The following is a 22,821-nucleotide window of genomic DNA, read 5'->3' as shown; positions in this document are numbered from 1 at the left end:
AACGTTGTTTCAAATGAGAGAAAGTCAACATGACTTTAGAGGAATTTGTATGTTCAAAAAACCAACCAACCAAACAAACAAACGAACAAAAAACAAACAAACGCAAAAAAAAAAAAAAAAAAACAATTAGTGAGGACTAATGTAAATATTGTTTTACAGTCAAATGAGTCAATTTATGAAACAGCTGTAGTGAGGAACAGTTTCAACATTTAATAAGTTTAAACAAACATTTAAAAATAGCATCTTAAACAAATATGAAGTGGACGATCAGAAAGAAGGACGGGTGCCAGGATATGTATGTTGTTATTTATTTATATTGTTTTTGTTTATTTGGATTGTTCTGTTTTTGTTGTCAGCCTACACCTTTTTTTCAGACTGCAGAAAAAAAAACTTTAAGTTGGGTTGTTGTGCTGTTTTGAGCTGCATTTTTTAAGTCTGTTTCTTTTTTTGTGTTTTTATTTATGTATAAAAATGAATTTGTATTTGCAGACTGGAAAATAAATTCTTATAAATAAATAAATTCCAATAAATAAATACATTCTAATAAGCTACATTAACATGGAAGCAGCATTTAATGTTGGAGCTATTTTTTTTACTTCTTTGTAACTGTTGATTAATTTACTGTATAATAGTGATGAGTATTTTAAGCAATGTTATTGCTGCATATGAACATAACAACATAATCACTGGACTGCAAATTGTGTCACTGTCTATTTAAAAGGATCAGTTTGCAATACAAATTTAATTTCCATTGACATCAATAGCACATATGAATGTTGTCTGATTCAGGAAGTTATTGGATCTGAAGGAATTATTTTTCTCTATTATTATTATTATTATTATTATTCCGAAACAAACGCATTTTTGAGGGGCTAAACGTGCACAAAAAGTTGTTAAACTTTGCACATACATCAGAAGTGGTGAAAAAATGGATATTTTATGGGTCTCTCAAAAAAGGCGTGGCAAAATGACTCGACAGCGCCCCCTAGAAAATTAAGAAAATTGAGCCCCTCGAGATTGTCGTATAAGAATGAAATTCGGTATGCTTATGTATCATGACCAGACGCACCAAAAAGTCTCTTGGAGCCATGCCCTAAGTCCAACAGAAAGTCGGCCATTTTGGATCAAAGTTTGACGCCGATTTAGTTACTTCCAGCCCGCATATTTTAACGAACTCCTCCTAGAGATTTGACCTCAGCGACTTCAAATTCAGTCAGTATCATCTACAGGCGTTGGAGATTAAAAGTTATCAAAACTGCATACATGATTCTAAGAGACCCAAACCTTTTATACTAGAGGAGAGTCCCGCCCTGAACACATCCATGTGTCAATACTGGATCTGAGTCATAGCGCCACCTACTGGCAACAGGAAGTATCATGTTTTACACTTTGATGCCCTGTGGGAAGCACGGTGATTGGATCCACCTCAAATCTACTCAGAATAGTCTCAAGACCTTGGAGTTTCCATTGTATGAAGTTGGTGACTTTTTGTTGAAAGGTGTTGCCATGACGACGCGGCGCATTTCGATGTCTCGCCATGAAATTTCAAAGCCTTTATAACTTGACTCCACATGGTCTGATCTTTTCCAAATTTCATATGCTTGTTAAGAGTCCGGGTCTGAACACATGTTCATGCCCATATTTAGTGACAGTCATATCGCCACCTACTGGCAACAGGAAGTATTATGCATCATACTTTGTCTAATTACTCCTAGTAAATTTGACTGATGCACCTCAAATTGACTCAGCTAAGATGTAAGACCTTGGTGATGCTACATTTAGCAGGTCATGACCCATAATCAAGCGCCGTTGCCATGGCGACACATCGTTCGCCATGAAATACGATGCTGTTTTTGAGGGACTAGGGATGGTTCTGCAGTCATGAAACTTGACACATGTCTGGAGTGACACCAGTTAAAATCCTAGATAGGTCAGTTGCATGGGCATGGCAATATGGCTCAACAGCACCCCCTTGAAAATTTCAAAATTAAAGCCCCGCCTTCCAGATTAACATAGAAAAATTAAATTCACAGGGCATACTGTGGGACATACAGGGCATATATCACATATATCCTGTCCAGACGCACAAAGAAGCCTCTTGGAGTCATATTGTAAGTTCAACAGGAAGTTGGCCATTTCATCACTGCTTGCAGCTTTAATGGATTATTTCTGAGCTTATTTCATCAATAGTAACTTTATCATAAACTCACAGGTCTCTATATTGCACTTTACATATTGATATCATTGTTGTTTTCAGCATAGTTGTGGTTATTTTGTCACCTGGAGGTCTATGTTGTGCTGTAAATGACTTGAGAAAATAAATATAGGCCAGTGGTTCTCAAAGTGGACTCCAGGAACCCCCAGGGATTCTTGAGGGGTATCCAGGGGGCTTTTTCCCCAGCAAAAAGGGGAATAATTTATTTTCCATAAGTAACACAATGACAGAGTGTATGACTATTTTGTTCATGGGTTTCATACACTTTCTGTAATAAAACATCTAGAAGCAAAAATCTTATCAGAAGTGGGTCTGTGGTCTAATTTGTGTCAGTTTATGGGTCTTGATGTGAAAAAGTTTGAGAAGTACTGCTATAGGCTACACTAATTAAATGTTGTTTTTTTTTTTTGATAAATCAGTCAGATATATCAGCTGATATTAGTTCATTACTGATTTATTGGTGTATATATCATGATATCAGCAGTAAGTAAGAAGAAACTGCAGTGCAGACATTAGAAATGACTAAAATGTTTGAGGTAATTTATTGACAGTGTTTACAGTTACATCGTTTGTCCACAAGAGAGTACTGACAAGTGCATATTTCAACTGTAAGTGTCTGGCTGTGTACTGGTCACAATTATTTTAAATACTTATTAGAAAATTTGAAGAACTTTTATGAAAAATGTTTATATATGTAAATAAAGAATATCAGCCAATATATCAATATCAAGATTTATAAACTTTCATATATGATATTGGCATCGGCCTCAAAAATCCAGTATTGGCTGGGCTATAGTCCAAATCTATCTATCTATCTATCTATCTATCTATCTATCTATCTATCTATTTGAAAACTTTTGCTTAATTTGCCCATTAAAAGATTAGGTCTCAGGATGGAATATCATAGTGTCAGTTTTCGATTAGACTCTGCTAAACTAAACTGTTGGTCAAAGTATGTTTAGTAAAGTGTTTTTACTTTACTTAACTCCTTCTTTTATCAAGGACAACACACATTACAGTAATGTAAATGGTTTAGCTAAAAGCCTAATTTTCATCTGCAGTCCCAGGGCAGATTATTATATATTAAAACAAACAAACAAACATATAAAAAATGATAAAACAACATGACAGCACACATACATGTATGTATGCTGTACACGTGTGGTTGTAGGCCTAGTTAAAGGACGGGCTCATAATTGTTCAAGTCTGTCTTAAAATAACAGTCAGGTGTCTAAATTATCATTGAAACAGGTTTTTCTTGCCATATTAATTCCTCCTGTTCATATGGGATATTAGAAGATCCCTTCATAATGTACTTCCTCTGTTCAACAGTTTAGTTTCAACCAGTTGATGTTGTTACACTTTTGTGTGAGTCAGAGGTAAGACAAACCACAGTCATCCAGTATTTGCTTAAACTCCCACCACCTCCTCCAGTTCCTCCCCTCTGGAAGACACTACAGGTCCATATTAACAAATACCAGTCGATTCAAAACCAGCTTCTTTCCCACAGCAGTCAGAAATCTTAACACCCCTTGACAGCCCCCCTTTCCATAAGATCCCATAAACTAACATGTATGCTCTGTGAGCTCTGAACTGAACTCAGTCTGGACTGAACTGAATATATGACACATATACACTGTACATACTCTCACATTCATGTTTTTCCTTTTTGGGTGTGTTGTTGTAATGGTTTATGGTGCCTGTCTGCTTGTTTTGTCTTTTTTTGCAATGGCACTGAGCTACCATGCTGTACCAAACAATTACCACTGACACTGTTGTCTAGCATAATAAAGTATCTGCTTTTCAACCTGCATGACCCATGGCGATGTTATACACCTGAATTATGCAGACTGAGCAAATAGTTGTACATTATTCGACTGAGTTTAGTTTCTTTACCTTCTATCAGCCTCCTCCAGTAGCCAATAGTCTTTTTTAACTGTGACAGAGAGTGGATAGCTTCTTAGCTCCCCATAGATCATATTATTACAGGTTGCCATTTTAACTCTCAGGGTATAAAAGATGCATTTTTGCACAAAATGACTGTGTGGACACACTGTGGATTTTGGCCCTCATCATTTACATTGGAAGCATATTTGAAGGGGATCTTTTTGTTTTAACAGACGTGAAAAATTGTGAACCCATCTTTTAACATAGTAGGCTCCATCTATCTGGAGGGTGGTGTTAGCTACATGCGGCCGGGAGGGGGCGACAGTCTGCCGGCCGAGCTGCTACAGGGAGCCGATAGAGGAAGAACCGCTGTGGGTGCAGTTCTTCACGTTAGCCGAGACCATATTGTTAGCAGACAGCGCTGACAAGTGGCTCCTACGGGGTGATTGTTGGACACATTTCTACTCACTAAACCAGAGTCAGGAGTTGTAATCGAGGCTCTTCGACGACTGCTTCGCCAAGATGAGCTTCCTGTTGTAAGTAAAATAATCGGCCGCTCGCTCAGTAAGTTGCAGCCGGAGCTTGCGGTTACGTTAGCTACGAAGTTCCACCAAGGGAAGTACCTAGGGTTAAAATAAGACACCGTTACAGAAAACAAGTCAGCTAAGCGCACTGTTATCCTAATAACTTAGCCTTAAACTTAATGTTCTAATAGGGTTATCGCTCTTTGTCGTAATAGTATATGTGAATTGTGCATATTTATCTACAGTTTCCTTGCAACCTGAACTTTTAAAGTACGTGCTAACTTGGCTAGCTTGACGCTAGCATACTCTTCCGTCTAGTCAGATAAGACTAGACACGTTAGTCACCTCACACATCTTTGATGTCTTGTGGCTAATTCACTGTTAGGTTGTTAACAGTGACCCTGTGATACTGTCACATTTGCTGTCTATTGCACCAAGTGGGTAAACCACCTTAATTTTGGGTTAGATGACACAGATTTTACATTCATGTTTCTGTCACACTGAAAATGAGCCAAAACAAGCCTTTAGGCAGCAGTTACACATCACAAGTTTTATTTCAACCTCAACTTCATCATGATACCATTTGAAAGCCCAATAAGAGCATCTGCTCTTACACAAGCCTTTTAAAAAAATGTCATAGTGTTTCCTTCTTTACAGATAATTGGTCCATTGTTTGTTTTTCTTTGCAGTGGCAGTCGCTCATCCAAGACCTTCAAGCCGAAGAAGAACATCCCAGAGGGCTCCCATCAGTATGAGCTGCTGAAGCACGCTGAGGCGACACTGGGCAGCGGGAACCTGAGGCAGGCTGTCATGCTGCCCGAGGGAGAGGATCTCAATGAGTGGATCGCTGTCAACAGTGAGTGGATGAATGCATGAATACGATAAACATATACACTACCAGTCAAACGTTTGGACACACCTTCAGTACCAGTCTGAAGTATATCACTCATTGCTCAATTACACATTTTAAATGTATACCTATTGGCAATAGTTAGATGAAACATCAATGATTCTTGTGCAAAGGATGAATATTTACATCACAGAGTAGTAACAGAAGAATGGTAGGGTCATACAAACACATATGAGTCAGAAAGTGGTGAATTATTGGTTAAAGCATTAAGACTGTTTAGTCGCAGTAAAAAATATGAAATGTCTTTATATATGGTTTGGATGAAAATATTGTATCTTTGTATTTTAAGAATGAGAGGATGTGAGATGCATATACATAGAATATATAAAAATGTGGTCATTTTTACTTGTATTCATTTCATCACTTCTACAGAAGGCCATACATGTGTAAAAAACCCTAGATGTCCTTGTTGAATATATTTATTTATGGTTGGAGTAAATGTTTAGTAAAATTGCGGGTCACTAACTGCCCACCTAGTAAAAAAAAGACCAGTATCACTATTAAAGTCTATTTTGTATTAGTTAATTTATCGTTATCAGCAACTTTTCTAGACAAAACTATAACTAACTCTTTCTTTCAGCCGTGGATTTCTTCAACCAGATCAACATGCTTTACGGCACCATCACTGAGTTCTGCACTGAGACGAGCTGCTCTGTGATGTCTGCTGGACCAAGGTAACAACAAAAAATGTCCTTTTATTGCAAGCAGAATAACTGATGTAAGCGTTGGCAAAGACACTACAGTACTTTTTTAAATTTGGATTCAGCCACACCAAACTATATGAAGTATGTTTTGTTTTTTTTTTTTTGGTCTGTATTTTTTATGACGCTGGTACACGTGGTGTTTTGTTTACCTGCCAGACAGAGCCACGGATTCAAGACTAAGCGGCATGTGCGTTTTGTGTGCCAAATTGAAATGGATTGGAAAACCAAGCCCAACCACTGCGAACTGGCACTGTGTCAGTTGGGTTTAACCAATCACCAGTGCTGTCAAATGTGCTTATATGTCACATAACGAGTAGATTAGAATATATCTGTGTAATAGTTTTAACACGTCTTTGTCTGGAAAGTCCAACCACAATGTAGTCAGTTTCCTGGCAGAGAATACATGACAAAGACAAAGGAATGATCCCAACAAGCGTATGCTACGTTTCCATGAAAAGATTACTGAAAGATTGGTGAAGGTAGAGGATAAAATTAATGCAGTGGAATATAAATCCTGGAAGAAAACCTACTGCAGTCTGCAATAAAACTGCAACTTGGGAGGAAGACGACTGATTGATTGCATATTCGGTACAACCTTAAACCTGTATGTAACATTTAATATAAATTGTTAGCTAAATCCTGCTGTGCTGTATAGCTACAAACAGTTTTAAATGCTGGAAAATGTGTCATTTGTCCAGTTCCACTGAGGTGAGGGAAGCATTTTGGCTGACGTATGCGTTTACGTAATTTTTTGGAAAGAAGGAACTTTACAAGAATTGGCAGAGACACAAAATGTGTCACACAAAGCTCAAGTGCTTTTGAAGAACATTATGAACCTGAATAATAATGAGAATAAATAATGAAAGATTTGTGCTTCTACAGCATAGTGAGATGGGTCTTTATAATAAATGTGTGTTTTTAAAGGCACAGTCCCACACTGTTAAAGGTAATCGAGCATTTCTTTTGAACAGAACATGCCAGTTATCAGGGATTGTGTGTAAATGTATTAATGAGCTATGACAAGACACCCCAGAACAGTTTTAATGTTTGACGCTGATGAATGTTTTCTGACTTCAGGAACTGAAACTGGGATTTGTGCCTCTATGAAAATAAGTTTATGGTGTCAACCACTTTTGAAATAAAGGTGAAAGTAAATTTTGACACAATTTTTTGGACATTTTATGCTTTTATTAGAGAGCAAGCACTAAAGAGTTGACAGTAAATGAGGGAAGAGAGAGAGCGAGAGAGAGAGATGAGGAAGGACATGCTTGATTCTTACTTTTCTTACTCAATTTTTAGTTACTTGTGTAAGAGGGTCATTATCTTCCCAGACGTAATATGCTGCCAAGTAGAGAAAGAAGATAAAAATAAGCCTCAGTAGATAAAAAGCTTGTATTGATTTAAAAGGTAACTATTGAATTGAACTGAACATATTGAACTAAACCGGATTGAATACAGATACAGGATGTTTCTATGAGATCACATTTAAGTCAAAATAACCTTCATAATGTGATCTAGTTGATGAAACATTATTTGACTTTTAGTCCAGAGTTGGGAAATGATGTGTCACGTCATGTGTGTCAAAACTATGTATTCAGATTTTGAAGGGTCGAGATAGTTAAAGTGAATAATCTTGAAATATATCATCGAAGTGTCACATGAGGAAAACAGGAATTAAACTTTGCATGCAGTCCCTGTAGAGGCTATTTAGCTAGAATCTAGATTAGCCACTTCCTCTATCCTCTCTCCTGCCAAGACTGTCTGAGTTCAGCCTGTAATCAGGAGGAAGAGACCCGGGTTCACTTCCTGTTGACATAGCCGCCATCAACAATATGACTGTACATACTTTTGCATTTCTTCCTCCTGTGCTTTTTTTTTTTTAGCTTATATTCTACCTAATGCTGTTTTCGTTCGGTAGAAGACGAGTGTGTTTTAGCTTTCATGTTCATGTCTGTAACACTGGTCTGCTACCAGACATGCTGATTGATTTATTTTTTTAACACCAATATTTGTTCTTTCTCTGTAGATATGAGTACCACTGGGCTGACGGCACCAACATTAAGAAGCCTATCAAATGCTCCGCTCCCAAATACATAGACTACCTGATGACCTGGGTGCAGGATCAGCTGGATGATGAGACACTTTTTCCCTCCAAGATTGGTGAGTTTGGATTTTTTTTTTTTGCCAGTAAGGAATTTTCATTTTCAGCAGTTTTGTAATTAAAGCTTTTTGTGGTGCTATTAGTTATAGTTTCACCCCTGTAGATGTGCATTATCTCCATTAAGTGTAATAAACAGGAGGGAGCAACACCAACAAATAGGTTCTAGCTGACCAAGCAACTCCATGCACCTTTTTTTTGTTCTATATTAACTGTGAGATTGTCGGTCTCGATCCCTGTTCACAATTAATTTTACTTTGACTCTATTTTTCATGTTTGAGCATTAGTCTTACATCATCGTCAGTTGTCTTTTCTTTTTTCCTTTCTTACAGTTGAGACTTTATCATCTGATATGTGTACTTTTGTGACAATAGGAGTCTAAAATAGCCATTCAGTGTGCAGTAGGTTCAAATCAATCGCTACAGATTTTTTTAGCTGTGCACTTACGGTGCAGTCAGACAGTACTAAGATGATGATATATTTTTATTTTGTTGGCTGTACTTTGGCATATTGAATTGAATTGAGTCGTAGCCTTTTTATACACAGTTCCCTAATTTTAGAACAACCCAGCATGACAGTGATCCCTGATATGAAATAGTGTAATGCTCTTGACTGTTCACGTCAGTCACTTGACTTCAGTCTAGCTGATCATGTGTGTCACATGTTTAAGAGCGGACTCAAGGCCCCAAAACAAACAAGAAGTGACACTAACTGCAGTCGACTGACCTCAGACATCCACTTCAAAGTATGTGCTACAAACTGCTAAACCTTGTGACTTTGTTTAAGTTTATTCTAACTTAAGTCTAATTTAATTTGGTCTCCTAATGTTGGAGGACTATGAGTAAAAAAGACTACAATTCTTACACTGTCCTTATGTGAATGTGACACTGTCTTATCGAAACTGAACAGCAGCACTGTAAATCTCATAGTCACCGTTTCATTTCAAACCCAATGTAGTGGAGTACAAAGAAAACACGTCACTGTCCCGATATGTACTGACAGCACTGTAACTCCACTCTGCAGGCCTGCTATGTTTCGATTTGTAACTCTTTCTGTGTGGAGACTGAAAGTGAAGCATCTTAAGAAACCGTAGTCTCACTTTGAGGCTGAGAGGTTCAGCTCTTTTCTTAACATCATCATTTTCTACCACCTTCTGTCCCACAGGAGTTCCCTTCCCCAAGAACTTCATGTCCGTGGCCAAAACCATCCTGAAGCGTCTGTTCAGGGTTTACGCTCACATCTACCACCAACATTTTGACTCTGTGATGCAGCTGCAGGAGGAGGCCCACCTCAACACCTCCTTCAAGCATTTCATTTTCTTTGTTCAGGTAAGATAATCCTGCTTCAAGCACACTGGTAAAAGCATCCAAAAAATAAAAAAACAATGTACAAAGTGCAGACCAGTCAGACAAGAATACGGAATGAAGGTTTAAATGCTGCGTCTTGATCACAGAGATAATTTTGGAGCAGCAGATATGACTCTGAAGAGAGACAGATATGACTCTGAAGAGAGACTTTTTCAGAGCTACGCTGCTTCTGTTAAAATGTCTCGATGCTGTAATTAGACAGCTGCTCTCCCACTGAACTGAAGAGAAGAACATGACAGCTAAGCAGCATGTCGCAGTAAATAATCTCTTGCCTCATTGTGCATAACGTCCTGCAATGCTTAGTCTAGTCTATGCGAGATGGCAAATATATTGCAACCGTGTGGCTTTATCTGGGACAGTGGTGTCATGTTTGAACAGTCAGCGTATATCTTTACCAAAATAGAGACCTATGTTTGAAAGACAAAAAGCCTTAAACAAACAGACTCACTCATCAATTTTCCAGATTATATGTCTGAAACACCCTTAAGAGAATTTAATATAGCAGGAGGATTTTAGCAGGTGTGGTGTGATAAATGATTTTAGTGCCTAGTCAAACTGTGCCAATGCTATTGCTGCTTCTATCCTATTTTTTATTTTTTTTTACCAAAACACAGATTCTGTATGAACAACAAAAAATTTCCCCACAAAACTGTCTTAATTATAAAATTTGAACTGCACTGACTAACTAATATTAATTGTTTTTTTTTTTTTTTCCTCTTGTAGGAGTTCAACCTCATCGACCGACGAGAGCTTGCTCCCCTGCAGGACTTGATCGAGAAGCTTGGATCCAAGGACAGATAGACGTTTCATCTCCCCTTTTTTTTAAATTTTTTTTTTTAACAGTTTCTTTTCCTCCATTGTCCTTCTCTGTGACCTCTGCTACCTCTATGACCTCTAGTCTCAACTCTTAAAATGTTGTGCCTTCTTCTTTTCTTTTCTTTCACCTGAACGTTTTTTTTGCTGTACTTTTCCTTTTATTCTTTCTGTTGTCTTTTATGCTGTCTTTGAGCCTTTTTTCTCATCATTGTCCTTCTAGATCATAAAAAAAAATAGCGTAGTGTAGTCAAAATATATTTTCACAGGACTGTGGTTAACGACTCGTTAAGAGCAACCTACTGATTTTTACATTGGACCAAGGACATTTGGAAGTTAAAGTGAAAACCAGCTTCTTTTTTTTTTTCCTTCAAAAGTTGGTGTATAGTGTTTTTACTTATTGATAGGCAATTTTATTTTTGTTAACTTTTAGCTATTGCAATTACAATGACTGACCAAATATCCCAATCTTAGTTTTTTTTTTTTTATTATTTTCTGTCATTAGGGTACAGTGAGAGTAACAGGAAGAAGAGAAAAAGTAGTGACATGAAACAGATCTTGGGGTAAACTTTGCACCAGTAACAATGCAGGCGCACTTCAGTCTGAGGGCAGGCACAACATGTAGCTGTCTGGCTATGTATCTGATATCATACATATGTTAACATGATGTTGTTGACATGCTCTTTGACACAGTCAACTGCAAAGAGACACATTGATGGATGATTGTGAGATGCCTTTATTCTTGCCCCACAAAAACACCACCTTCAACTGCATCGTAGCTATTTCAGTTTGGTCACGCAATATTGTTTTGCACATTTTTCAGCTGTTTTCTTACAGAGAGATGGTTCATTGAAATGGTTAAATGCAAGATAAAGTGCTTACAGTGATACTTTTTTTACCTGCTTTATAGTTATTATTAATAGCCACCTGCCACCAGCTTGCATAATCATGACCCTATAAGGGAGTTGTATTGTAAAAATGATCATGTCAGCAGCAAAAATAGTCTGTGAATTTTTAGTTTTACTGTCATTATAGTTCATTTCTGTGGTGCCGATAAATTGTGGAACTCTGAATGTTCCCTCAATGCTGGTACTTATTTTTATTTACTTTTTACATTTTTTTTTTTACTAAAAACTGTCCCCCCTGGTTTGAAAAATAGTCATATCTATTGCACCTGTGCATGAAAAGGATGAGTGTCCTGAGATGTATGTAGTTTTCCCACAGATGTCTTTATTAAGTCTTGGTGCATGTATAATTATCGTGGTCATTTCCTGTGCTTAACTCAGGCTACAACAGCAGGGCTGTTTGTACTGCCATCTCTTTACAAACTAATGCAGCTAGTACTCCTAATGCATGTTTTATTTGGCAAAGTTTGAGCGAGGGACATTGGTGCGTAATCCTACTTCATGTTGGACCTAAATTCATGTCAGACAATCATGTAACCGATCAGACAGAAGAGATGTTAGATTACTGAATGCGTCACCAGGAACCAGCCAATGTGATTAGGTGCACTAGATTGTTCATTTCATTATTTACCACTTTTTAAAGACTGTTTTCACACCAATGCAAAGGTGTATTTCCAAGCCTTTCAACAATGTGAAAAACATTCCTTTTAATATCGATTTATCCACTTTTGAGTCCCTTAAGTTGCTGGACAAAAACCTCAAGCTTGCATCCGATTAGTCATCTGGAGGCCTGTCAATATATTTTGCAAGACCAGGTTATATTTTAGAGATTTTATTTTAATATACAACCAGTCCTTTCAATCTAGTCACATATTTCAAATGTATTCCTTTTTTTTCCTCACACTTTTGTTTTTAAACTTTTGGCACGGAGTTACATTTCATATCGCATTGTAAAATAAAGTGTTGACTTTATACATTTTGGATCAAAGAAGGAACAAGGGCTTTGAAATGAATTAAAAGTTTTATATATTTACATTAATGGTCAGATCATCGGGGGGGTCATTTTGACAAGGAGAAGATGCGAGGATGTATGTACTGCGTCCAAACGTTTGCTGTAAATAAGATCAGTGTTTTATCTGAACAAAACTGTGCCTTACAAAAATGAAAATGTCTGATATGACAGTATTGGTAGATTTAAAACTCAATAAAAACCCGAAAGGACAATGCTGTGTGGATTTTTATTTTGTGTACTCTACTGTTTGTCTGCAGGACTGAACAGACTGCCAGAGGATTATATTGATCTACAGTGAAATATTGATACTGGCATTTTTTTTTTTTAGCTTTACTGTTGAAAACCTATTCCTAAATAAAAATATAGCCACCATTGATACAATGTTTTATGTTTTAGTAGTTAAGTAAATATTACTTTTTATTAAATGAATTATATTTTACATGTTATGCTCAAAAATAGAGAATAATTGTGTAGGGTAGGAGTTGCGAGTCCTTCATCCTGACTCCACTCCTACAAAATCAAGAGATAAGGTGCATGTTAGGTTTTTTTTTTTTTTTTTTTTGAGAATTACTGTTCTTTTCATAGCCAAAATAACAATTGACTACAAGTAAACGCTTGAATTTTTTAAATATTAAACATTTGTTGAGCAATACTAGAAATGCTTGCTTTATGATTGCTGTAAAAAAAATTAACAGAGAAGTCTGTTTACTAACAATTTACATAGTTCAAGTCAAAGGCTTGCATATTTATGTATGTATGTATGTATATATATATATATATATATATATATATATATATATATATATATATATATATATATATATATATATATAATACAGTAGCTGTCACCTGAGACACTTTCACAAGCGCACTGAGTTTATTCAACCAATCAGATTGGAGCCTGTAGAGGCAGTGATGAGAAATTTTGCCCCGAGTTTAGACTGACAGTTAGCTTTACCCTACAATACTTAAATACCTTAAAAATTCAGAAGACAGTACTACCTGTTGCCTTTATATTAGGTTAAAATTATAAATCGTTAGGGTAGGATTTGGTTTGATCGTGCAAATCGCTCAAAAGGCGGAGTGGGTATTGTACGTGGACAGCCTGAGAGGGTGAACTCAGGGCGTGAATCTAGTGGTAGCCTGTAATATTGACAGAGCGAGGAGGAAATAACTAACTATTTCACAGACTATCATCAAGTAGCTATCGCGTACGACTTTTGTCTTTGGTTGTATGTTATTTAGAGGTGAATTAACTGACAAACGTAACCTCGCAGCGGTTGTCCTCGTTTAGCTCGGACCGGGCGGCCGAAGCCCCCCAAACTCGACGTTACAGCAGCAGCTTCATGATAGCTAACGTTAGGTTAGTTTGTAAAGAGCAAGTTAGTTAGCGGCAGTTAAAGCTACGTGAGGGTTGCCCACAGTTTGGTTAAGCTACGTAGCTGGCTCTAGACAACACAGCTGACATTGTTTAACTTTTGTTTTGTCTTTTTGAGTTGGGAAGAAAAATGCCAAATTAGGATGAAGATGCTTGTTGTGTGAGGTTGACGTGGAGTCTCGCTGCTAAACCAGGCCATCGTTGTCAGCTAGCTAACTGTTAGCTGCCTGCCTGGAAACACTGGGTGAGCAAACCGAAAGAGCTGTCACCCAGTTTCACTTTCACACGACATAAGTAGCTTTAATAGCTACATTTATACATGTAGCTCTGATGATTCACAGGGATATATTATTTAAATGTGGTCAGAAAACAGTCAAATACTAAATCTACGAACAGCACCTGTTAACCTGTTATAAATACTCGAAAAAGGTTTGTGGGTAATGGGTTGTGTCATCAATATCTAATATTACTGTACATCCTGTCCACAGGCCTTGGTGAAGCCATGGCAGATGAAAATACACAATTCTGTGGCAACTGGTAAATATGAACAAATTCTATCAAGTGATGTCAATTTGATATGTAGGTGAGCACAGATTCCCCCAATCTTCTTAACCTTTTTTTGTTGTTATTGTTTTCTAGCAAGCATGATATCCCAGAGGCAAATTTCACCACCCATGAGATCCACTGTCGAAGAAACATTGCACTGTGTGATGTGTGCCAGGAGCCAGTGCCTCGCTCAGAGCTGCAGGAGCACAAGCAGCAGGAGCATACGCAGGTAAAATCTGGACGGCAATACTGAAGACTTAAATACTGCCATATACATTTGTTGGTTTAAAGGGTAGGCCCAATACCAACTACAGTAAATGTAAATAGCCTGGAAGAACTAATCAGTATTTGATAACATCAGTCAGTTCATTACAAACTCAGAGACAAACACAGTGTGGCTTTTGGGGTATGCTAACAAGGTGGTGTCAACTGAAACTGACAGGAAACAGCTACCAAATGTCAGACCGAAACTTTGAAAGTGTTTTCCGTTTTCATCTCAGATTACGTGCAAGTGTGGTTTGAAGATTGAGAAGAATCATATTGAAGTTCACCAGGTATTTCTGAAGAACATTTTTTCTTTCCTATTTTAATTATTATAGTTAACCATCTTGATTAAATTCACTAACTGTTCTTCTTCACGACTGATATCTCTTGCAGAGCTCTGAATGTTCTCAGCGGCTGGTCCCGTGCCAGTACTGTGAACTGGAGCTTGTTTTCAGCCAGTCCAAAGAGCATGAGGATTATTGTGGTGCACGCACTGAGCCTTGCCCACACTGCAAGTGCAATGTAATGTTGAAGGAACAAGCTGTACATCCAGTCTTATGTGGAAGTCTCACACCACCCCAAGAGAGGAACAACAGCCGTTCAAGTCGCAGTCCAGTAGAACTGCAGTCTCCTGGGGCATGGCTTGAAACCCACTCCATCCGAAACCTCCTGAGAGCCCAAGAGAGGGGCCCCAAAAATAACAACATCAGTGCCGCAGAACATCAGGCCTTTCCACGGGCATTTGATCCCAGAGCTTATAACACTTCAAGGGGACATCAAGGCTCTGGAGACTGGAAGAATACTGCCCCACTGAATACATTTAGCCACTGTGAGTTTATCACTGATCTGAATTTGATGGTAATTTTCTTTGAAGGGGGGGGGGTGGCCACTGGGCTTAAAGCAGCTATAATCGCTATTTTTCATAATAACAATTTCTGTGTGTAATGTCAGAGGCGTCGCTTGCAGTGATTGGCGAATTACAGAGAATTATCACCTGACACTGCACCTCCCTTCAGCTTTATGGAGCATCATAGTGAGTTTCAGCTTATTGTTTAGCTGTCCAGCCCCACAGCTTTACTGTTTTAGTTCACTCTCAACGCTCTCAAAATGTCATTTACGGGTCGCAGCAGACAGCTGTTTTCAGAGGAAAAAGCTCTAAAAACCCACTGTATGCTACCTGCTCAGCACCAAACAGCAAACAGACACAGTTTGAGACTAGCTGGTGAACATAATGGAGCATTTAGCAACTAAAGAAACAGATGTTTCTCCCAGGACTTGATGGAGACCAAAAACAGAGCTAAAGTGACTTAACATTCACTAGGTGGTGAAACATGACTCCAAATGAATGAAAATGTTGCTTTGTAACTGCTTGATGTGTAAATAAGCAACTGTTTGCTTACAAGTTCAACATATCAGCTTAAAAGATGATGATATGACATGTTGTGACCTGTAACAGTAATTTAAACTTCCAACTCTAATATAGTTTCACCAAAATTGCGTGACACCATCTTTGCACCTTGTTTAAAATCTATCACAATTTGAGTCTGTAACAAGCAAAAATATATGACTGTAATTGTGTCACTGTCGACTTTTCCCTTTATGTAAGGCAATTTATGTAAAATAAGTTTTGCAGGCAGACGTATCGTAGAATTATCTTCAATTTAGAGGGTTTTTGCTGGATCAACACAAGGCTAACACAACAAATCTTAAAATATTTAAATATCTTGTTTTCCCATGACTGAACTGATAAACTGGAGCCCAGTTGTGGCGTTGTTGCTTACAGCTGTAGTTCTTTTCTAAAATGACTGTCATGTTTTGTTTTTCTTCTAGTGCTGGAGCAGAGTGACATCCTGAGTCGCAGCAGCAGCAGTGCATGGCCACACAGCAGTCAGACACAAGATGAGGATTCATCAGGTCTAGACTACATGTTGGCTCTCAGCCTGCAGAGTGACGGAGAATCAGTGGCTGGAGGTATGGATGGCAATCTGTGGAGTGATATCTGGGACCACAAGATTGGGAAGACGTCTAACACCTCTGTCGGTTCTCCACTCTCTCCACCCAACAACAACTATCCAAACTTCACCACAAGCACAAGTGCAGTCCAGGACTATGATCAAACAGGTAAAATTAATGTGGATTAAAACACCTTTTTAATATATATTTTTGGGGCATTTTATGACTTCATTAGACAATGATAGCAAAGAGATGACGGGAAACAAAGGGAGCAAGATGGTGAATGACATGCAATCAGTAACCAGTTAACCAGTAGGCTACTGGAGGCGCCTGATTAGAAAACATAAAATTATTCTGTTGTCAGCTTATTAATGATCCAAAATATTTTTTACAGATACCATGCTGCCTTGTGAGTTTTGTGAAGAGCTGTTTCCTGAAGAGGACCTAATTTTGCATCAGGTTTGAGATGTAATTTTATCCTTCTGGTTGCACTATTGCTCAGGGGGCCGACCCACGACACTAGATTAGTGGGTACGCCACCTAACTTTGGGCTCAACCCTAGCTGATATTGATAAAATTGATAAAATCAGTTAATGATATATTGGCAGACATTCATTTACAACATAAATATATAGACATTAATTCTTGGCTGGAATCTCTAAAATATATAAAGGGTTGTGATAAAGCTTTACTGAGGCTATCTGAACGTATAAATAGCATGCCTACTAACGAACCAGCTCTCTGGAGAACAGGTTCACCATGTTGCACTACATTCACAATAACATGACAAGTAGCCTGATGAAGAGTCTGGTAGAATCGTTGCTTTTGATGGTAATTGAGACTCATTGATTTAGGTTTAACCTGGACTTCATGTGCCCAAGGTTGTTATTGTAGTTATCTCTACTGCAAGAAGACACTGCCCATCTTAGTTTACAGAGAATAGTTTTGGTGATGGAGAGTAAAGAGAAAAATGGAGAGTAAACAAAAATGAGCTGCTGATCATCCTCTAGAGTAATTAAAGAACATTAAATAATTAAATGGGCTTGTAATGTTTCCCTAAAAAAGGGCTGTAACTGAACAAGATTGAGCAGATTCATTAATTGTTCTTTGGTTTCTGTATATTATCTCTACAGCACCTAGCAAAGTTTTTTTTAACCAGGTAACTGGTGGAAACCTTTGTTTACTGGAGCACATGGAGAATTCAAGTCCATATTTAAGTAAAGGACACATACAGCATAATGTGCTCAGCAACATATCACTACAACATATCACTGGAGAAAAGGAGGGCAGACAGTTTGTGACTCCATCATATCTACATGCATGAGAACACTTCAAAAACCAAAAACAACCAGAACCTGACTGACATTTATGACCAGCTGATGAACTCTCTTCATCCTGCCTACTGAATTCAGCATTTGCTGATGTTTTGAAATATTTGCTCCAATGTGAAATGCAAATTGTAAGGTCAGTGTATTCTGTTTTTCTTCTAAAACCGGCTCACAGGCCGCCACCCTTCCCACTAGGATTTTATCTGCACTAATCTAATCAGAGTGAAATGTTGCGATCCAGTCAGATATCACATAGCGTGCAAACATTTTCATACCTCTGTCTATGTTTGTTTTAGACTGTACACAGTTCAGTTACAGCCTTCGCCTGTTTAAACATGTAGCGTATATCATCCATCAAGTACAGACATGATTTTAGATATAAGCAGATTCAACATAGATGTATTTAACTTTCTCTCTTCTTTGTTTCAGACTGGCTGCAGCCCCGCCTCTGCCTTTGCGTCTTTCAGCAAGCAGCCATCGTCTCCCCCTAAAGAGGACAGGATGAGCAGGAACGCTTCAGGGCTGATGAGCAGCCTCCCTGACACACTTGCTTCCAACATCCCCACTTTCCCTCGGTCAGTCTCCCCAGCCTCCTACAGTCCTCCAGCCAGTCCACTAGAGGGCGACGTTGTCATTCCATGTGAATTCTGTGGCGTCGCTTTAGAGGAGGCTGTTGTCTTCCACCATCAGGTATGTTACTAATCAAGTTAGATAGACTGTGAAAAATTATTGACATATCAGGAGTGACAGTACTAAATTATAGTATTACACGTTAAGAGGAAACAGTTAAACATTTTTTAAGGTTTCTTGAAAAAAATGAACTATTGGCAGGTGAACATAGTCCAAATATTTCTTCAGTAGAGATTTCCACATCATGACGTGGACAAACAGCCTGTAGAGATCATCTCTGAATGTTCACGAATGTTGAAAACTACTGAAAAATAGAAGAGAGATAAAAGAAATAGACATACTTATAATTGTATATTTGTTGTCATGTTTTGTGATTTTATCTTTTGGTGTGTTTTTACATTTAGGACAAATGTGATATGCGCCCTCAGACTGCTCATCCACTTAATAATATAACAAAAGCATCTGTCAAGTCGAGTCCTGCTAAGGACACCTTTGGTCGGATGTCTCCAGACTTTCAGAGGAGAATAAAACACCAAGGTAGTGTATAGACTTTATTCTCTGTATTAAAATGGGTAAAAATGAATGGAGGGAAACAAATTCAACTGTTAAATAACTGTTTACTGGAAACTGTAGTGGACTGTTTCTTCCTGTAGCAAGAAGGAACAAAATCTGCCAAAAAAAAACCCAAAACAAAAAAAACATCAGACAAAAACAAAATTCCTTCCAATACAATATCCCTGCAATCAATACTAATAAACCCTACATTTGTGAATACATTCTTATTTCTGTTTACATTTTCAGAGCTGTTGATAAAAATAATTTTGAGGCTGCAGTTAGTGACGGTTTCACATTGGATTACATTATAGTGAAGGATGTAATTAATATTCACTTTCTTCATATATGTAAATGGAAAGTGTATAAAATATCTAATAAAAAGCATCTAATTCAACACCACCACAAATCATACATAAAAGTACAATAGTCAACACACCTCTGACACAGTGTCGGCAAACTTTTAACATACAAAATGAGTCAGTTTGTGGTATTTTATGTGATGCGTTATATTCTATATCAGGGGTTTTCAAAGTCACTGTGGGCTGTGGGCTTCTTTTCAGACAAAGCTTGGAAAAACCCCTACCCCCACCCCCTTCTTGGTTAACTTGCTTAGTTTCGTTCAATTCCTTGATGCCTATGGGATCATGATTATGTTATTTGATCCCATAAACACTCAACAGTTGAGCCAAGATAGCCTGATATTGCTGTTAGACATAACTTTAGACTACGCCAAGAACATAAAAAGGTCTGTCTGAAGGTATTTATTAGTTTCTAACTCCAGGAAAGTGGGAAGAACAATAAAATTCCCCAAAACTACTGTATCTCTGAACTATCTGTTTAATGAAATCACACACATTTAGGCTATTCTATGTGATCTCCTTTTGATAACTGATGTCATATTATTTCACTTCCATTCACTGAGCCTCCCCTGAAACTGTTTGGAGCCCCCCTAGGGACGCCCACCTCCCACTTTGAAAACCTCTTTTCTAGAGGTTTTGTTGTACAGGGTTTTCTTCTGGACACTGTGTGTATGTTTATGGCTTTTTTTTTTTTTTTAACACGTGTGTGCTATTACACACCTAGGTGACTTTTTGGATGAGCACCTTGGATTTGAGCGAGACACGCCACCAGGACAAAGGGAATGGCAGAAAGGCTACATTGGACTACCAAGTCAAAGGAAGACGTCCAACTGTGATGTTTCTGTGAAAAACAGACCTCCACTTGGCAGGGACGCAGAAGGCGCTCAGTCATCTTTCTGTGACACTGACAAGTCTGGTTCTGAATCTCTAAAGGGGTAAAAGCAACAAAGTCCAACGAAGGCTCTTTTTTAAAAAATTGAATTATAATGATTTTAGTTCTACTGAACAAGCTGTAATTTCTTAACAAAAAATATAGAGTTAATATTAATAATGTACTATGGATTTGTTTGTCCACCAGAGTACATCTACCAGAAAATAAAGAAGGGAGAGGAAACAGAAGGACTCCAATGACAAAGGTACACTCAACATTTACTTACTATCAAACTCTGTTGTTTAGTAAATGGGTAATGACAAATGCATGATGGTTTGTATGTATTCGAATTGGAAATGCATTACTAACCTCTGCATTCATGATATCAAAGGAGGGAAAAACGTAGACACCTGCATGAAGTTTGTTGAGATGGTTTCTGGGTGTTTCTTGGGCGTATTCATAGTGGCATAAAGAAAACAATGTGGGTCACTGATTTATCTCAACAATCAGGTACGATAAGTGATTCACAAATGAATAAACAGACGTTTTCATGAGAAATATAAAGCTGAATAGGATTTCCAGAGAAAAATTTTACCTGTACACGTAGGCTCTCCACTACCCGGTCATTAAAGGAAAAATTTAACCTAAATTGCAGTTCACATTTGATATTTCTGTAATAAACAGCTCAGTTGTAATTTGTCTGTTATAAGATGTTTGCTGGAGCGCCGTGGTAGTTGAATGGTAACAGAGCATGCCAAATAACCGCAACATCCTCTTGTCTAATCCGCCTGGACACTGTTGTTGCGTGTCATGGCCCTCTCTCTCCCCCTCGTTTCCTGCCTGCTTCTCAACTGTCAAATAAATGCAAATAAATGTCCAAAAACATATCTTTCAAAAAAAAAAAGTCTGCTTCTTGAGTGGATTTTCCCTTTAAGGCCAGTCAGTATATTTTTGTTTGGCACAGTTTTGTCATCACTTTGCGTCTGAAAGAATTTTCCATTGTTTTTCTTTTTTTTTTTTTTCCATTCGCAGTTACCCAAGAAGCAGAATGAAGAGCAGCAGGAAGAGTGAGAGCAGGAACATCTGGAGAAAAAAGATGCCAACCAAATCTCCTGCTATGTATTCATTTATCTTTTTGCACACTTTTGAAAATGAAACATATACTATCTGATAAGTGCCTGTGTGAGTATTACTATCTTGCAGTTTATATTTTGATGAATATTACAATTAAAGTCTAAGTGATTTGGTTTATTCATGCATATTCTGCTTTATTTTATGATTTGATTCTATGTCTAACATACAGCTTCAATGGATAAATTATAAAATGTACTTAATTTACACTAAATTTAACTGTAAAATTCATGTTGTGGCTCATTTTGGGGAACATCAGACACATGATTTTTTTCAGTGTGCATTTGTTGGACTTAAATTTTATCTTGTTACTTCAGCCAAGGACATTTAGTCTTCACTCCTGTTTTCAAATTCTTTCAGGGTCTTTCTCAGTGTTCCTGTTGGTTTCTGCATCTTCACGTAGCCTGAAGCACTTTGATAGATTATTTTGTTAAAAAGGGCTTAAGGAACAGATTTGATAAATTTATGCATTGTTGACCAAGAAAAAAAATAACTAATATTGAACATTTGTCTTTTTATACTGTCAAACATTTGTCTTTAATACTTTTCAGTAATATTTAGATTTTTGTAATCATATCTCTAGAGCTATTGTGCTATGTGATGTCATGATGAGATGGCTTTTAAAGCAGTGTCTCCTGTCCAATATTCTTTTAAGTAGTATGAAATTTTCTGTGTGCTGTTCCTCCAAATAGGATTTAAGATTGATAAATATAATGTGTTTTGTGTGTATCATAGGGCCTATTTTAGACATGCTTATAAACATAGGCAACCATGTGCCACAGATGGTTGAGGGTCTCCAGATTATCCTCCTAACTAGAGACTATCAGAACATTTTGCTGATTTAACATCTGAACAAAAACCTCAACCAGAGAGGAGCAACTAATCAGTGAAATCTCCTGGTGTGGTGTTTGGACTTTTAGCACTCATGGCACATGGATGACTATCCCTGTTGTAGAACAACTATCTTGATGCTCTTGTTTGTATTATTAAATGTTTTATGTTAATAAATGTTTAACATTTGTTGATTAATGGCTCTAGTTTGTATTCTGTCAGTGTGGTTTCATACCTACAGAACATAGCTGCTGTAATTTCCCAATCATGGCTCCAAAACCCTGGCAAGAAGTAAGGCTCAAAGATCTGTTTTTAAACAGCTAGGTGATCACTGGATGAGCCACTCCTGCTTTGGGTACTGTGTCATATATGATGCCCTATATGAAGGGTGATAAGTGCCACAGCTGAGAATAAGAAGCTTTGATAGCAGTGCTGCAGTTTTGAATGTATGTAATATGGAAACAAAGTATGGACTCAATA

The 22,821-nt window shown here is 37.7% G+C and overlaps 2 protein-coding genes across 2 annotated transcripts; both read left to right on the top strand.

Moving 5' to 3' along the window:
• The first annotated feature begins 4,397 nt into the window (after positions 1 to 4,397).
• On the top strand, positions 4,398 to 12,707 carry mob1a (MOB kinase activator 1A). Its single transcript, XM_044372279.1, has 6 exons — positions 4,398 to 4,638; positions 5,316 to 5,482; positions 6,117 to 6,210; positions 8,267 to 8,400; positions 9,563 to 9,726; positions 10,489 to 12,707. The coding sequence occupies exons 1-6, from the start codon at positions 4,625 to 4,627 to the stop codon at positions 10,564 to 10,566; spliced, it is 651 nt and encodes a 216-aa protein (XP_044228214.1). The 5' UTR covers positions 4,398 to 4,624; the 3' UTR covers positions 10,567 to 12,707.
• An 874-nt stretch (positions 12,708 to 13,581) lies between these two features.
• On the top strand, positions 13,582 to 22,535 carry trafd1 (TRAF-type zinc finger domain containing 1). Its single transcript, XM_044372278.1, has 13 exons — positions 13,582 to 13,858; positions 13,992 to 14,117; positions 14,362 to 14,410; positions 14,513 to 14,648; positions 14,920 to 14,973; positions 15,077 to 15,512; positions 16,514 to 16,804; positions 17,031 to 17,095; positions 18,394 to 18,654; positions 18,999 to 19,131; positions 20,233 to 20,443; positions 20,587 to 20,644; positions 21,412 to 22,535. Exons 3-13 carry the CDS (start codon positions 14,376 to 14,378, stop codon positions 21,448 to 21,450), a joined length of 1,719 nt encoding a protein of 572 aa, XP_044228213.1. The 5' UTR covers positions 13,582 to 13,858; positions 13,992 to 14,117; positions 14,362 to 14,375; the 3' UTR covers positions 21,451 to 22,535.
• The last annotated feature ends 286 nt before the right edge of the window (positions 22,536 to 22,821 follow it).

The sequence above is a fragment of the Thunnus albacares genome, chromosome 2 (assembly GCF_914725855.1).
Source record: "Thunnus albacares chromosome 2, fThuAlb1.1, whole genome shotgun sequence".
Classification (NCBI taxonomy): Eukaryota; Metazoa; Chordata; class Actinopteri; order Scombriformes; family Scombridae; genus Thunnus; species Thunnus albacares.
This window is presented reverse-complemented; position numbering and strand designations above follow the sequence as displayed.